The sequence below is a fragment of the Alosa sapidissima genome, chromosome 19 (assembly GCF_018492685.1).
Source record: "Alosa sapidissima isolate fAloSap1 chromosome 19, fAloSap1.pri, whole genome shotgun sequence".
Taxonomy (NCBI): Eukaryota; Metazoa; Chordata; class Actinopteri; order Clupeiformes; family Clupeidae; genus Alosa; species Alosa sapidissima.
The window spans coordinates 15,101,327-15,113,963 of record NC_055975.1 but is presented as its reverse complement, the minus strand read 5'-3'; the positions used below and the strand labels follow the sequence as shown (position 1 = coordinate 15,113,963).

Here is a 12,637-nt window from a genome sequence, read left to right as displayed (position 1 = left end):
CCCTCCGAGCATCTTTGACTGGCCAGCTGAGTCCAGTCCTCTGAAGCCCCTGCTCCCGCTGCTCCCGCTGCTCCTGCTGCTCCTGCTCCTGCTGCTCCTGCTGCTGCTGCTGCTGCTGCTCTGCACTCTGTCTGGTACCTCAGAGACGGAAACACATCAAAGATTCACAGGACACTCAGGCTTTGCATGCAAGCGCTTTGGAGGTGTGCTGTGGAGATTGGGGGGGATTTTAATGACCGGGTGAGGGGTGGAGGGCAGATTTTGTGAATCTGATTAATAACAGATTCAGCACTGTTAAGATTACATATGCACTTCTGTCAACAGGGTCTGTATGATAATTTCTCACACACACAAACACACAACTGAAAAGACAGACTGTAATACAAAGCCAAATATCTTAGACAAATATCTCAGTTTGAGTTAATTCTGCTGCCTCATATGGAAGGCTGATGTCTTGTTCATGTCTTGTGTTCTCTGTCTTAAAAGGCCATTATATGCCATCAAGTCAGTGCCTCCAGCTTTGACCTACATTACTATTGTTGTTTTTTTTGTTTTGTTTGTTTGTTTGTTTGTTTGTTTTGGGGGGGGGGGGCAAAAGAAAAAGCATGGACAAAACTGTTCAACAACAAAATCTGTAATTGTACCTTGTCCAGGAAGCTTTCTGAATTCCAAAATAACTGTATTCCCCATCTCTTATTCAGGTCTGTCGCAGAAACAGTTATCACCAGACACTATTTCCACATCAGATGTTTCTCACTAGCCTCCAGGTATCACTGTGTTCCTTTCATCCATTTAGTCCTCAATTGGCTTTTCTATATTTAGACATCAAATATATATTTTTTTAATTCATTTAATCCTGAATTGAGTCTTTTGTATAGAGATGCCAAATGTATTTAGAACCATTTCTGTCAAATTCTTTTAGTATCAGGTTCTACTTGGCATCTAAGTGAACCTCCAACAGAGATATTTAGTGACGGTTCTCCACTAGTGACTGGTGAGATCCCAGCTCAGAGGGAGGAGGATTTCTAAAGGTGGATGCTTTAACTGGATTGGTTGCAAGTTAGGCAGGCATCCAACAGAGGGAGAAAATGTGGAGAGTGTGGTGTGCCTCTTCACTGAGAAGCTTATATTTAAACACAGACATACTCACACACACACACACACTCTCACACACACACACACACACACACACACACGCATACACACACACCCACACAAGCATGTGATGTGCATGCATACACACATACAGTAAACACACACATACACATAGAAAGAATACTCTTGATTAGTTTGTGCATTAATTTGTGTTCCTCACAAAAGACCACTTTTGGCTGAATATCTGCCACTGGGGTCCCGTTGCTTTTTGACCTACGCCCGCATCAGATGAAACACAGCTAAGTGTGAAACTGGACAGTATCTAAGCTCCGTTCTCTGCCCATCTCCATCTCTGGCAAGTAGCACTGAGTAGCACTCGCGCCCTCTCTCCCACTCACAGTTTGTTGCCATGGGAGCCTTTCAGAAAGGAAGGCAATTCAAAGCAAGAAAATGTATTGGACTTTCTCTTCACTCACCTCAAGTCCTCTACTTTGTGTGTGTGTGTGTGTGTGTGTGTGTGTGTGTGTGTGTGTGTGTGTGTGTGTGTGTGTGTGTGTGTGTGTGTGTGCAATGTGAATCTGTGTGTGTGTGTGAGAGAGAGAATGCAAGCTACTGCTTTCAAAATGCTTGAATTCGTGCTGTGGGGAGTTATGTGGCCCCTCAAAATCTGACAGCACTTGACATGACAGCTCATGCATATTGCATCAAAACTCTTGTCTTAAAAATGGAATGGCTGATAATGCCTGATATTATAACCTTAGGGCTTTCTGTATATTCTGACATTCACCAAAATACCAATGTCTGATTCAGGCATGGTTGATCTCTTCTGACAGGTTTGACAACCATAATTAAAACTGTGTGCAACTTGGTGAATATTTGTCAGCACAGCCCATTCTATAGGCTTTCTCCTCTTTCACACACACACACACACACACACACACACAATGACAGAAATTAATATGTATTCCTCCAATATTTTGAAATGGAATCGTTTTCCTGCGTTAGCAGCTGAAATCAATTTATTTTTTAGAGATTAGTAGTATATTTGTATATTGTACAATATTCTCGAGATCATTTATACAGATCAAATCATAGGCTGTGTAGGAAAGAATTGATTAATGATTGATTAACCAAAGTATCGTTAGTTGCTAGACAATGCATCAATGCAAATATATGCTTTCACCCAGGAGAGGTCGAGCAACAGTTTGATGCAATGAGTTTAATATCAATATATCATTTAATATCATATGCAATTAGTTTAATATCAATATATCATTTAATTTCATAACGCTGCAAGAGCACGATACATTTTCCAGTTATCGAAATTGTAATCAGTCCAGCCAATCTAGTGCTATCTTTTCTCTTCAAGATCGATAGGCACATTGTCCAATGGCTGTTTAGTGTCCGGTCGCCTATTTGCCAGAATGTATTAAGAGTTGGATTTTGTCCCCTCCCCTTCAACAAATACCTTCGTCTCCTACCCGATGCGTTCAAAGTGAAGCGGGTAGCCTAGATGCTGTAGTAGTAGCCGTTTAATGAAAAGTCTCACACTCGGGAAACTAAAACTCATTTAAAACCACAGAAACCATGGATGAGATGGAAGAAGAGCTGAAATGCCCGGTCTGCGGGTCTTTTTACCGGGAGCCTATAATTCTGCCGTGCTCGCACAACATTTGCCTTGCTTGTGCGCGGAATATCCTAGTGCAAACTCCTGATGCCGAGTCACCACAGAGCAGCCGGGCATCAGGCTCCGGTGTGTCCGACTATGACTACCTGGACCTGGACAAGATGAGCTTATACAGTGAAGCTGACAGCGGCTATGGTTCGTATGGAGGCTTCGTCAGTGCGCCGACCACCCCTTGCCAAAAATCCCCGAACGGGGTACGGGTGTTTCCCCCTGCCGTTCCCCCACAACCTCAACAACAACACTTGCTCCCGTTCCCCGGAGGACTGCCTCCGATCCCCCGCAACTCCTGTATCACCTGCCCGCAGTGCCACCGCAGCCTTATTCTAGATGACCGGGGACTTCGCGGCTTCCCCAAGAACCGGGTCCTGGAAGGGGTGGTCGACCGGTACCAGCAAAGCAAAGCGGCAGCGCTTAAATGTCAGTTATGCGAGAAGAGCCCCAGGGAAGCCACGGTGATGTGCGAGCAGTGTGACGTCTTCTACTGCGACCCATGTCGGCTGCGGTGTCACCCACCGCGGGGTCCGCTGGCCAAGCACCGTCTGGTACCCCCAGCTCAGGGCCGCATCAGCCGCCGGACGAGCCCGCGAAAGCTATCCACCTGCACAGAACACGAGTTGGAAAATCTCAGCATGTACTGTGTCCAGTGCAAGACGCCCGTATGTTACCAGTGCTTGGAGGAAGGCAAACACTCGACGCACGAAGTCAAAGCTCTCGGGGCGATGTGGAAATTGCACAAGGTAAATGCGTAAACAATCGTATGAGTGACCGCAGACCATGAATTAGTGATTTGCAGGTAAATGTGCTGCATCAGAATCTGTCCCCAAAACGTCACAGCCAGAGCAGGTCTTCCGCAATGACCCACTGTTTAAGTGATGGTGTTTGGTATGGGCATTTTACAAAGAAAATCACTAATACCCAGACACCGTTCACAGTCATATTCACATGACCATTTACATGTTTCAAAAGTGAAGCCTGCTACGCAAATATACAGACACAAATCATTGTTCTGAAATCCATGGTCATGTATATCGACGTACTAATGTTCTTGTGCGGTTTGACCGCATGAAAAACATTCAGAAAACTGTTGAGGCGCTATCGCCGGAGTCTCCGTGATCTGGGTGGTAGCCTACGTAAATAAGTTGTTACAGAAACGTGCCGCTGTAGTGAGCAACGACAGCCGCGGCTCTTAAAATTCAGGTCACGTCGAGGTGGTAGGCGATTCTCTAATCCAGTTCATCAGACAAACTGTGGAAGATGTAGAGAAACGTTTCCTTAAAAGCTGGTTGCCGACGCACCGACATGGTTGTGGTCCACTGCGTGGAAAGAGGCTAATAACCTTGGCTATTCGGATTGTAGGTCACGTGAAGGTAGCCTGTTGAGCTGCCAGAAGTGGTTCTCTCTTCAGTGTTCTGATTCATATCAGTGAGTTTTGTGCACTCTGGTGTGTAAGCTAAACAGTTGTGTTCCTGTGTTGGAATTGTCTCTGCAATCTCAAACTGCATTTTGGAGAGGAACCCCACACAAACCAAAAGTGTATACAACTGACTGACCCTCCAGTCACTTACTTTACTGTGCATTTAGGTGAACGTCCTTCTCCAACTGTTTGGCTCCACTGTGTTGCTGTATGTTATTTCCACTTCAGAGGTGCTCTCCTAAGGGAGGGTTGGTGTGTCTCCATGGTGACTTGAGGCAACAGAGGCCTCTTTTGTGTTGGGATTGTAGAGAGTAGCTAGTCATTATAGCAGCCACAGAGACACAAGCAGACTCCTGTAAGATCAGACCATAAAGGGAGTTCTTGTCAGCAACAGGTGCAAGATTGGCCACTCCGCAAAACCTAAACTTCAGACAATGATGGGTAACGCAATATGCTGCGTTATAACATTACAAATTGGCTGTCACCAGGTCATGTTTCACCCTACAGGCGAAAGGAATTATGGCGGTGTGATCAGAAAGGGCATTCCGAGACAGGACTCCAGATTGGATTCCATACATTTAGCCAATCAGATGTCTAGTTGGCCAAAACAACAGGATTCCCAGCTGCCAGAAGAACAGCTGTCAGTCAGTGTAGTGTTTTCTGATCTGAAATAAACATGGTATGACATTGAGTCTTGCTTGTGTGTGTGTGTGTGTGTGTATATGTGTGTTTGTGTGTCTGTGCGCATGTGTGGATGGTTTCTGACTCTGCAATGTTCTTTTCTGGCCAGGGGTACCACAAGGGCAGTTTTACCCCGTCACTTCAAAGAGCAGACACTAGCTGTCAGCCTCATGCTCTCTCCAAGTACACAGTCTCATCACTGAAGAGTGCCAGATTTAGCAACAGGAGTTATCGCCAGTCCATGCTGATACACACACACACACACACACACACACACACTCAGCCAGGGAGGTTTATCATTTCACTTATCCATTCAATCCAGTATGTTTTTGCACTGCTGTCATAATAACACTCACAAGCCTTTCCCTTCTCCCATCTACATACCTCTGTTAACATGCTTCCATCAGATCTCTTGTATCTACAGTATCCAGTGTTTCCCACAGAATTGTATTCTATTTGTGGTGGTAGGTTTGCAGAATTAACTTGAATGCAACAGTTTTTAACCAATTAGCGCAGAGTGATTATGATGCTAACAGATTTAAGCACAATGTAGTACAACCTGGAAAATCATTGTGTGGTGGTCAATGTGATATTGTGGTGGGCTGCCACAAATAAGTCAATGTATGGAAAACACTGCTATCTACTCCAGACACAAACATCGATATGCCCCATATCAAGACGAACCTGAATGCCAGTCTCTCTCTCCTTGTCCTTCCTTTCGGGTGCGCTTGAGGCAGGTCAGTAGAGGAACACTCTATGGCTCTTGTTTCCATGACACCTGTTTTTTAGGGTGTCATTTTGTCTGGCTGTGTGCTGCTGACCTGAGATCCAAAGCCTCTGGGTATGGAGAGTACTGACAGATGGACAAGCACACACACACACACACGCACACACACGCACATGCACATTTAGTGAACTGGCAATGCATACATGGGCATCTTGCATTACCAGCGGGCATTCCTTGGGTATTCAACACACACACACATGCACACACACACAAACACTTAAATACATTTTTCACGTTCACACATGAAGGCAAATGTTTTGCTCTCAAAGATGGATGCTCAATCACCCAGGCTGCAGACGGTGCAATTGAACAAATTGTGTGTGATCTGATTCGCAGCCATTGGCTGTGAAATTGCCTGGCCTTGTTTAATTCTATCAGTCTCCTGGCTCCCCATCCATGTTGAATGCGCTTCCACAGTATGCCTCTATCATACATGAAGGATGCCCTGTCTCTCTGGGCACAAGACCAGTCAGTTAAGTGCAGTGCTACAGTACAGACCATACTGTATTGAATATTGGATGTGAGACTTGGTTACTTTGCCTTAATGCTTCATCCATGTTCCACCCTCCTGTTGTACACATACTGTATGTGTATTGAATTGTAAGTTAATGACCCTGAACATGTAGACTAGATTGATTGGTTTGTCTGTCAGGGAATGGCTAGCTGGTTGACTCTCAGGATGGCTGGTGAGGGGAAACGAAGCAGCAAAGTTAGTCACTCAATTCAAAGCTTGTTTTGTTATTTTAAGCTTTGAGTTGAGAAACTAATCGGATTATTAATGTTTTGCTACTGATATGTTTATACTCCTAAAGCTTGGTTTCCGCATGCATGCTGGTGTTCAAATAGACAAGGTCAGTTGATAGGTTCAGTTCAGTGTGTGTGTGTGTGTGTGTGTGTGTGTGTGTGTGTTCAGAGCTGTCTCCAGCTGTTTCTTTCCTGTCGCTTGTTTCCTGCACCCAGCCCCTTCATACACAAGCACACACACAAACACACACGCACACAGGGGGGCATTGTAAGCTTGTTTTCCTGGTGATGTATTTAGCAGCACAGACAGTGACATGATCTGTAGGAACGAATGCATAATGTACATACAGTATACACACTTATTGTGTGTGTGTGTGTGTGTGTGTCTGCTGACATTGTTGAGGGAAGTGTGTCCTGTGAATGAGAAACAAGGTCAGTGGGGAGTGGATGAGTACCATGCTCTTATCCCTCAGAGAGCCGAAAGAAAGGAGAAGGGACAAGGGGAGCAGGAGGAGGAGAGACGGAAGAAGGGAGAAGGGGAGCAGGAGGAGGAGAGATGGAAGAAGGGAGAAGGGGAGGAGCAGGAGGAGAGATGGAAGAGGAGGAGGAGAGGAGGAGGAGAGATGGAAGAAGGGACAAGGGGAGGAGCAGGAGGAGAGATGGAAGAGGAGGAGGAGAGGAGGAGGAGAGATGGAAGAAGGGACAAGGGGAGGAGCAGGAGGAGAGATGGAAGAAGGGACAAGGGGAGGAGCAGGAGGAGAGATGGAAGAGGAGGAGGAGAGGAGGAGGAGAGATGGAAGAGGAGGAGGAGAGGAGGAGGAGAGATGGAAGAAGGGACAAGGGGAGGAGCAGGAGGAGAGATGGAAGTCACAAAAGGCACCATCTTTGTTCAGTAGATGTCCTTATTCACTTAAAAAGCATTTTTTAAAAAGCATCACTTTAGAAAAAGAGAGCGATAGGAAAATGGACAGAGCGACAGTGAGAGAGAGGGAGATGGACAGAGCGACAGTGAGGGAGAGAGAGGGAGATGAAGAGAGAGTGTGATTATAGCCCCTTTGACCTTTGACCTGCTCCTGTCTCGGCCAATGAGCTCACCGCTGAGTGTGGGGGCAGATCTCTTTAAGAGTCTAAAGCAGGGGCACAGTGAAGCAGGCCAGAGACAGGCCTGATGGAGAGGCCTTCTGGCCCACGGCATCTGTCAACGCAGATGCCCTCCAATCCAATCCTCTCTGTGTGTTTGTCTCTCACTTCCACTCCAACTGGACACACGTCCAAGTAGTCCACTACGTCCATGTGTTTCTTTGCAACGTTTCACTTCCATGGCACAAATGATAGAGTAGATCATTCCGAGTTCCAGCCCCAGAGATATAAGGGATCCAGCTCCCTTCCCTGTAGAGCCTCCTCTCCTCTGGCGTTCCCAGCAGAGCTCGCCGGTGTTCCTCAGCCCTCTCAGCAGCAGCCACTCTTCCATCATCGCATGCCCTCATGTCTGTCCTTCTGCACTCAGGAGACTGAGAAGCATGTTGAATTGAAACAGGTGGGCTTTGTATTTGAAGTTGGAATCCATTCCAAACTCAAGTCCTCACCCTACCAGGGTTTTTTTCATTGCTGCTGCTTGGCAGGCCTGATGGTTTGAAGTTTAAGCTCTAGTTTCCTACATAGCTGCCTTGTGATATTATCTCTTGACAAGAACAAAAATAGCTCAGATAATATGTGTATGTGGTGGATATGAAATTAATTGTAACAAGGTTGATGTTCTTGACAGAGTAATAGGAGAGCTTGATTGAGGGAATGATGGCAGTCTATCGACCCCAGGCATTCCTCTTTTGCAGCTGTCATACTGCCATGTATGCCTCCCCTGGTTTACCATCAAACATGTGGAAAATGCCTTCATGTATTATGTGCTTAGCATGTATGGATGCCAGTTGACTATTTATGGAATTACAGTATACAGTGTATGTACTGAAACTCACAAGTCACTTAGTTGTGTTCCCAGATCGCAATAGTCTCAACATTATGAAAGTTTAATTTGCAGCGATGGTTAAAGTGTTGACTTTCATGTAAATGTGGTTAGGTGGAGAGTGACATGGATCTGTGTGTAGAACATAAAGGGTTAGTAAAGTAGTGGAGTGAAACACTATAATGATTTCCATTGCAGCTGCCATTCACTCTGTCCCTTGTGGACGAACAGCAGTCATCAATGGGCACGTGAGCCATCTCGTTCATTCCATTTCTATCTCTCTCTCTCATTCTCTCTTTCTCTCTCTCTCTCTCTCTCTCTCCCTGTCCCATTATTTTTCTGTCTATTGATCTTTCTCTCTTTCCCTATTTTTTTCTGCATCTATCTCACTCGATTTTTATGAGCATTGATTGTTTTCGTCACAGCCACACACAAAGGCGCACACATACACGTGCAGATACACATTCACACACACACATAAACACACACACACACACATACATATATATATATATATATATATATATATATGTACACACACACACACACACACACAAACTGGTTAATGTGCACATTTGTATGGTTTTGTATAGATCTGTCTCATTTTATACCATGTTTAGTTATCTCGACATTTGAACGACACAGAGAGAGCGAAAGGGAGAGAGAGAGTTTAAGGGAGATGATGGGATCTCTCAATTTACTCAAAATGTTTTTGTAAAGTAGAGTAAATTAGCAGCTGACCATGATACAGCACAGTGTGTGAGTAATTTCACCTGTTTTCTTTTTCTAGTTGTTTTTGCGTGGTGATGTTGATGAGCCATTGCAGTTAGCTCAGAACTGGATGTCTGTACTGGAGTGGGTGGCGTGACTCAGAGTGGGAAAGCAGTGGAGAGAAGGAGAAGGAGACGTGTGTGTGTGTGTGTGTGTGTGTGTGTGTGTGTGTGTCTGTCTGTGTGTGTGTGTGTGTATGCGTGTGTGTCCTAAGGTGTGTGTATAGCCACTGTAAAGACAGTGTGTGATTTACCATGTCTTATCTTTCCCCTCTGAGCGTGACTTTAGTGGCTGACCGCGTCAACTGCATGGCTAATCGATTCCAACTCTCACAAGCCTGTTTCAGACTCTGCCCGAAACCTAAGAGCCTTAGTGAGTGTGTGCGTGTGTGTGTCACTTGATATCTCCCCAGAGCGGAAGCATTTAAACATCTCTGCTACATGATATGCCTTTTTGTCCCCTGCCCACTCTTACTTTAGAGCAGTGGTCGCCAACCCATCGATCGCGATCGACCAGTAGATCTTTAGGACTTGCCCAGTAGATCCCGAGAATAACAGGACAATTAAAAACAGTCACCAAATTCCCACATGTTCGCCAACATTTACAGGGTGTACATTTCAGTGAAATATGCTTCATACCAAAACAGCGATCAAACATCAAATTTATCATGACGTATTGTCACAAACACTGTCACAATTAGAAAATCAAAACCAAAATCATGTAAGTAAAGACTATGTTAAAGTGTTGTTATCTCATTCACGCCTGTATAAAGGGGTGGAGGATGTGATATTTTTGACCTGATACATTTGCCTAAATAAAAGGCCTTAAATTGGAAGTATTTTAGCTTTGATTTTCTCTTGACGCTTCAAGGTAGATCTTGCCTTTGGGCTCAAAAAGGTTGGTGACCACTGCTTTAGAGTAAAGCTAATCTAGACCAGATAGTTTACTTCGACACATAAATTAATAATATGTGAGGAAAGCGTACATCATGCTTCAGTGGTAATGTTAAATGGCTTTTTAAAGACCTTTTTTCTTTCACATCAGCGCTCACAATTTGACAAGCTTGAGAGAGATCTTTCCTGGAGCTTTTGAACCCTATAGAGGAAGGTACACTTATGTTATCTGTGGCATCAGGAGCGAGTGAAGACAAGCAGCTGAACTGAACCTGATCACTCAGATGTTAATCACATTTTACGCCAAGGACACACACTCAAATGTGGACACACACACACACACACACACACACACACACACATTTTATCATTCCATAGATGCAGGGAGCTCTAAGAGACAAAACAGGATGCTCTCAGCAGGAGGCCCAGCACAAAGCACACACACACACACACACACACACACACACACACACACACACACACAAAGGAAATGAGGGGAAAAAAACTACAAAAGAAAACAGAACAGATTTTGACCCCCCGCAATGCTTTTACACACATATACAGACCAACACACTGCTGCACAAGCCAACATACATACACACACACACACACACACTAGTAATTTATAGGCATCTTCAGGAAGGAGCTTCTCCCTCTGTTGGCTCTGATGCTCTTTCACGCCTCTGTGCGTTTGATCTCGTCCCCTTCTTAACCAGACAAGCACAGTGTGTGTTTGTCTGTATCCGCGCCTGTATGTCGGCATATCTGTGTGTGTGTGTGTGTGTGTGTGTGTGTGTGTGCGCGCGCGTATGTGTCTGTCCCTCACTCTGTGCACAAAAGATGTCCAGGCTCCCCCACTGTGTGATTGCAGGCGTGTTGTGTTGTGTTGTGAGGTTTCTGACACACTGACACAGCCGCTTCCCCCTCTGTGTGGAACTGAGATAAAGGCAAGTGCGCTGTCTTTGTGTGGAGCGCTGGACACCACCTGACACACTGTGCTCCTGAAGCCAAGGTGAGGAACAAAGCCTTTATGGGGAGGAGAGAGGAGGAGGAGGAGGAGGAAGAGAGAGAGAGAGAGAGAGAGAGTCAGTCAGTCTCTGGGCTTTCTGGGTTAATGTGGTTAAAACTCTGACAGGCAGCCAGGCAGCAGGAGCCTGCTATCCCACAGACTCACCCCGCTGTGCAGATCTGCGTGTGTGTCTGTGTTTGTCCCTATATGTATGAATGTGTGTGTGCATGTGCCAACTCACCAGCGAGCCTGTGTCCACTGCATGATCCTTAAAATAGCATGCATCCCGACACAAAGACTGATACTCCCCACTGTCCAAGGGCAACGCGCCATCTCCCTCTGTGAGAGAGCCCCAGTGCACTGACCTCCCCTCTACTCAGCCAAACAAAGGACACATTGGACCTCTGCACACACTGGACCTCTACACACACTGGTCAGGAACTGAGGGCCTGCTTCCCCATTCAAAAGTCGAGATCCGAAGTGTCTTATGAAGGGTCCCCTCTGGACATTGATCTTTTGAAACAGACCATCAGTAGTCTAAAGATAGAAAAACCCTTTTAGGTCACTTTCAAGTGAAATTTTTTGTATTTCAAAAATAAAGTGAAGTGACTGGTATTTAGCAGATGCTTTTTTGTCTAGTCACAGACTCGTAAAGTCCTCTACCCCTGCAGTCAGTTATGTTTCACAAAAAGATTGCTCTAGAATAATTTGGGACAGTATTCTGCTTTGGGGTGTTTGTGAGGGGGTTGGAGGTAGATGTTTTGCGCCCCCCTCTCCGTTCATTTTGTGCTGATGAGGAGCACTCAGTCAGCTGGAAGCAGGTGCTTCCTCCCAACCACCCAATATGTTTTGCAACGGAAATTGCAGAAAAACTCTAACAGCCCACAGTGGCTCAGCATGGGTGGCTTTTGGTGATTAAATAGGTGACTCATAACCACTAAAAGCAAAGCAGGGACTGGAAGGCATGTTTAATCTTACCTTTCAATGGAGCTGCTCAGCTTGTACTGTATTGCGTGGCGATTGATGCTGAGTGTGTAGTATTGTTCTGTGATGTGGGCTCTGCATGAGGGATAACATGGACTCTGATATGAAGGTTGGTTCTTGATGTGTGGGGGTGGAGATCTGGTTTAGCATCCCAGCTAGGCGCTGAAGCTGGACTGTGTCGTAACAATTTCAGAGTCAGACATTACGGGTGTGAGGTACAGTTTCCAAATTGTTACCCGCCTTCTCTGGCCACCATGGTTGCTTAGTGTGTTCCAAAAGATTTTTTTTGGGTAAACACACAACTAGACAAGGACCATATACCTGGTTATGATGAGGTGTGGATCTATCTCACTCACCCTTCTTTTGGCCATCCAGTGGCCACTTCTTGGATGTGCTCACTGCAGCTCCACAGAAGTGTGCTACAGAGCACAGACACCCTTTCTCCTCATATCAGCCCCATGGGAAGGGAATGAGAAGGCAAGGGGTTTGCACGCGTAGAAGTTTCACACCTTCAAACCTCCAGCCTCCAAACTCCTGATGAATGACCTACCGATGTGTTTGAGAGAAAAATATTAACAGCACAGTTACTAATATGGCTCAGGGTTTAGCGGC

At 45.6% G+C, this 12,637-nt stretch overlaps 1 protein-coding gene across 4 annotated transcripts in view; it reads left to right on the top strand.

Annotated features, from left to right (window-relative positions):
* The first annotated feature begins 2,605 nt into the window (after window positions 1-2,605).
* trim9 (tripartite motif containing 9) overlaps window positions 2,606-12,637 on the top strand; it is a 40,537-nt gene continuing 30,505 nt past the window's right edge. For all 4 annotated transcript variants that reach the window (XM_042072010.1, XM_042072008.1, XM_042072009.1 and 1 more), the window contains exon 1: window positions 2,606-3,519. In XM_042072010.1, the coding sequence (XP_041927944.1) occupies window positions 2,683-3,519 (837 nt within the window). In that variant the 5' untranslated portion in view covers window positions 2,606-2,682. The remainder of the gene's footprint in view (window positions 3,520-12,637) is intronic.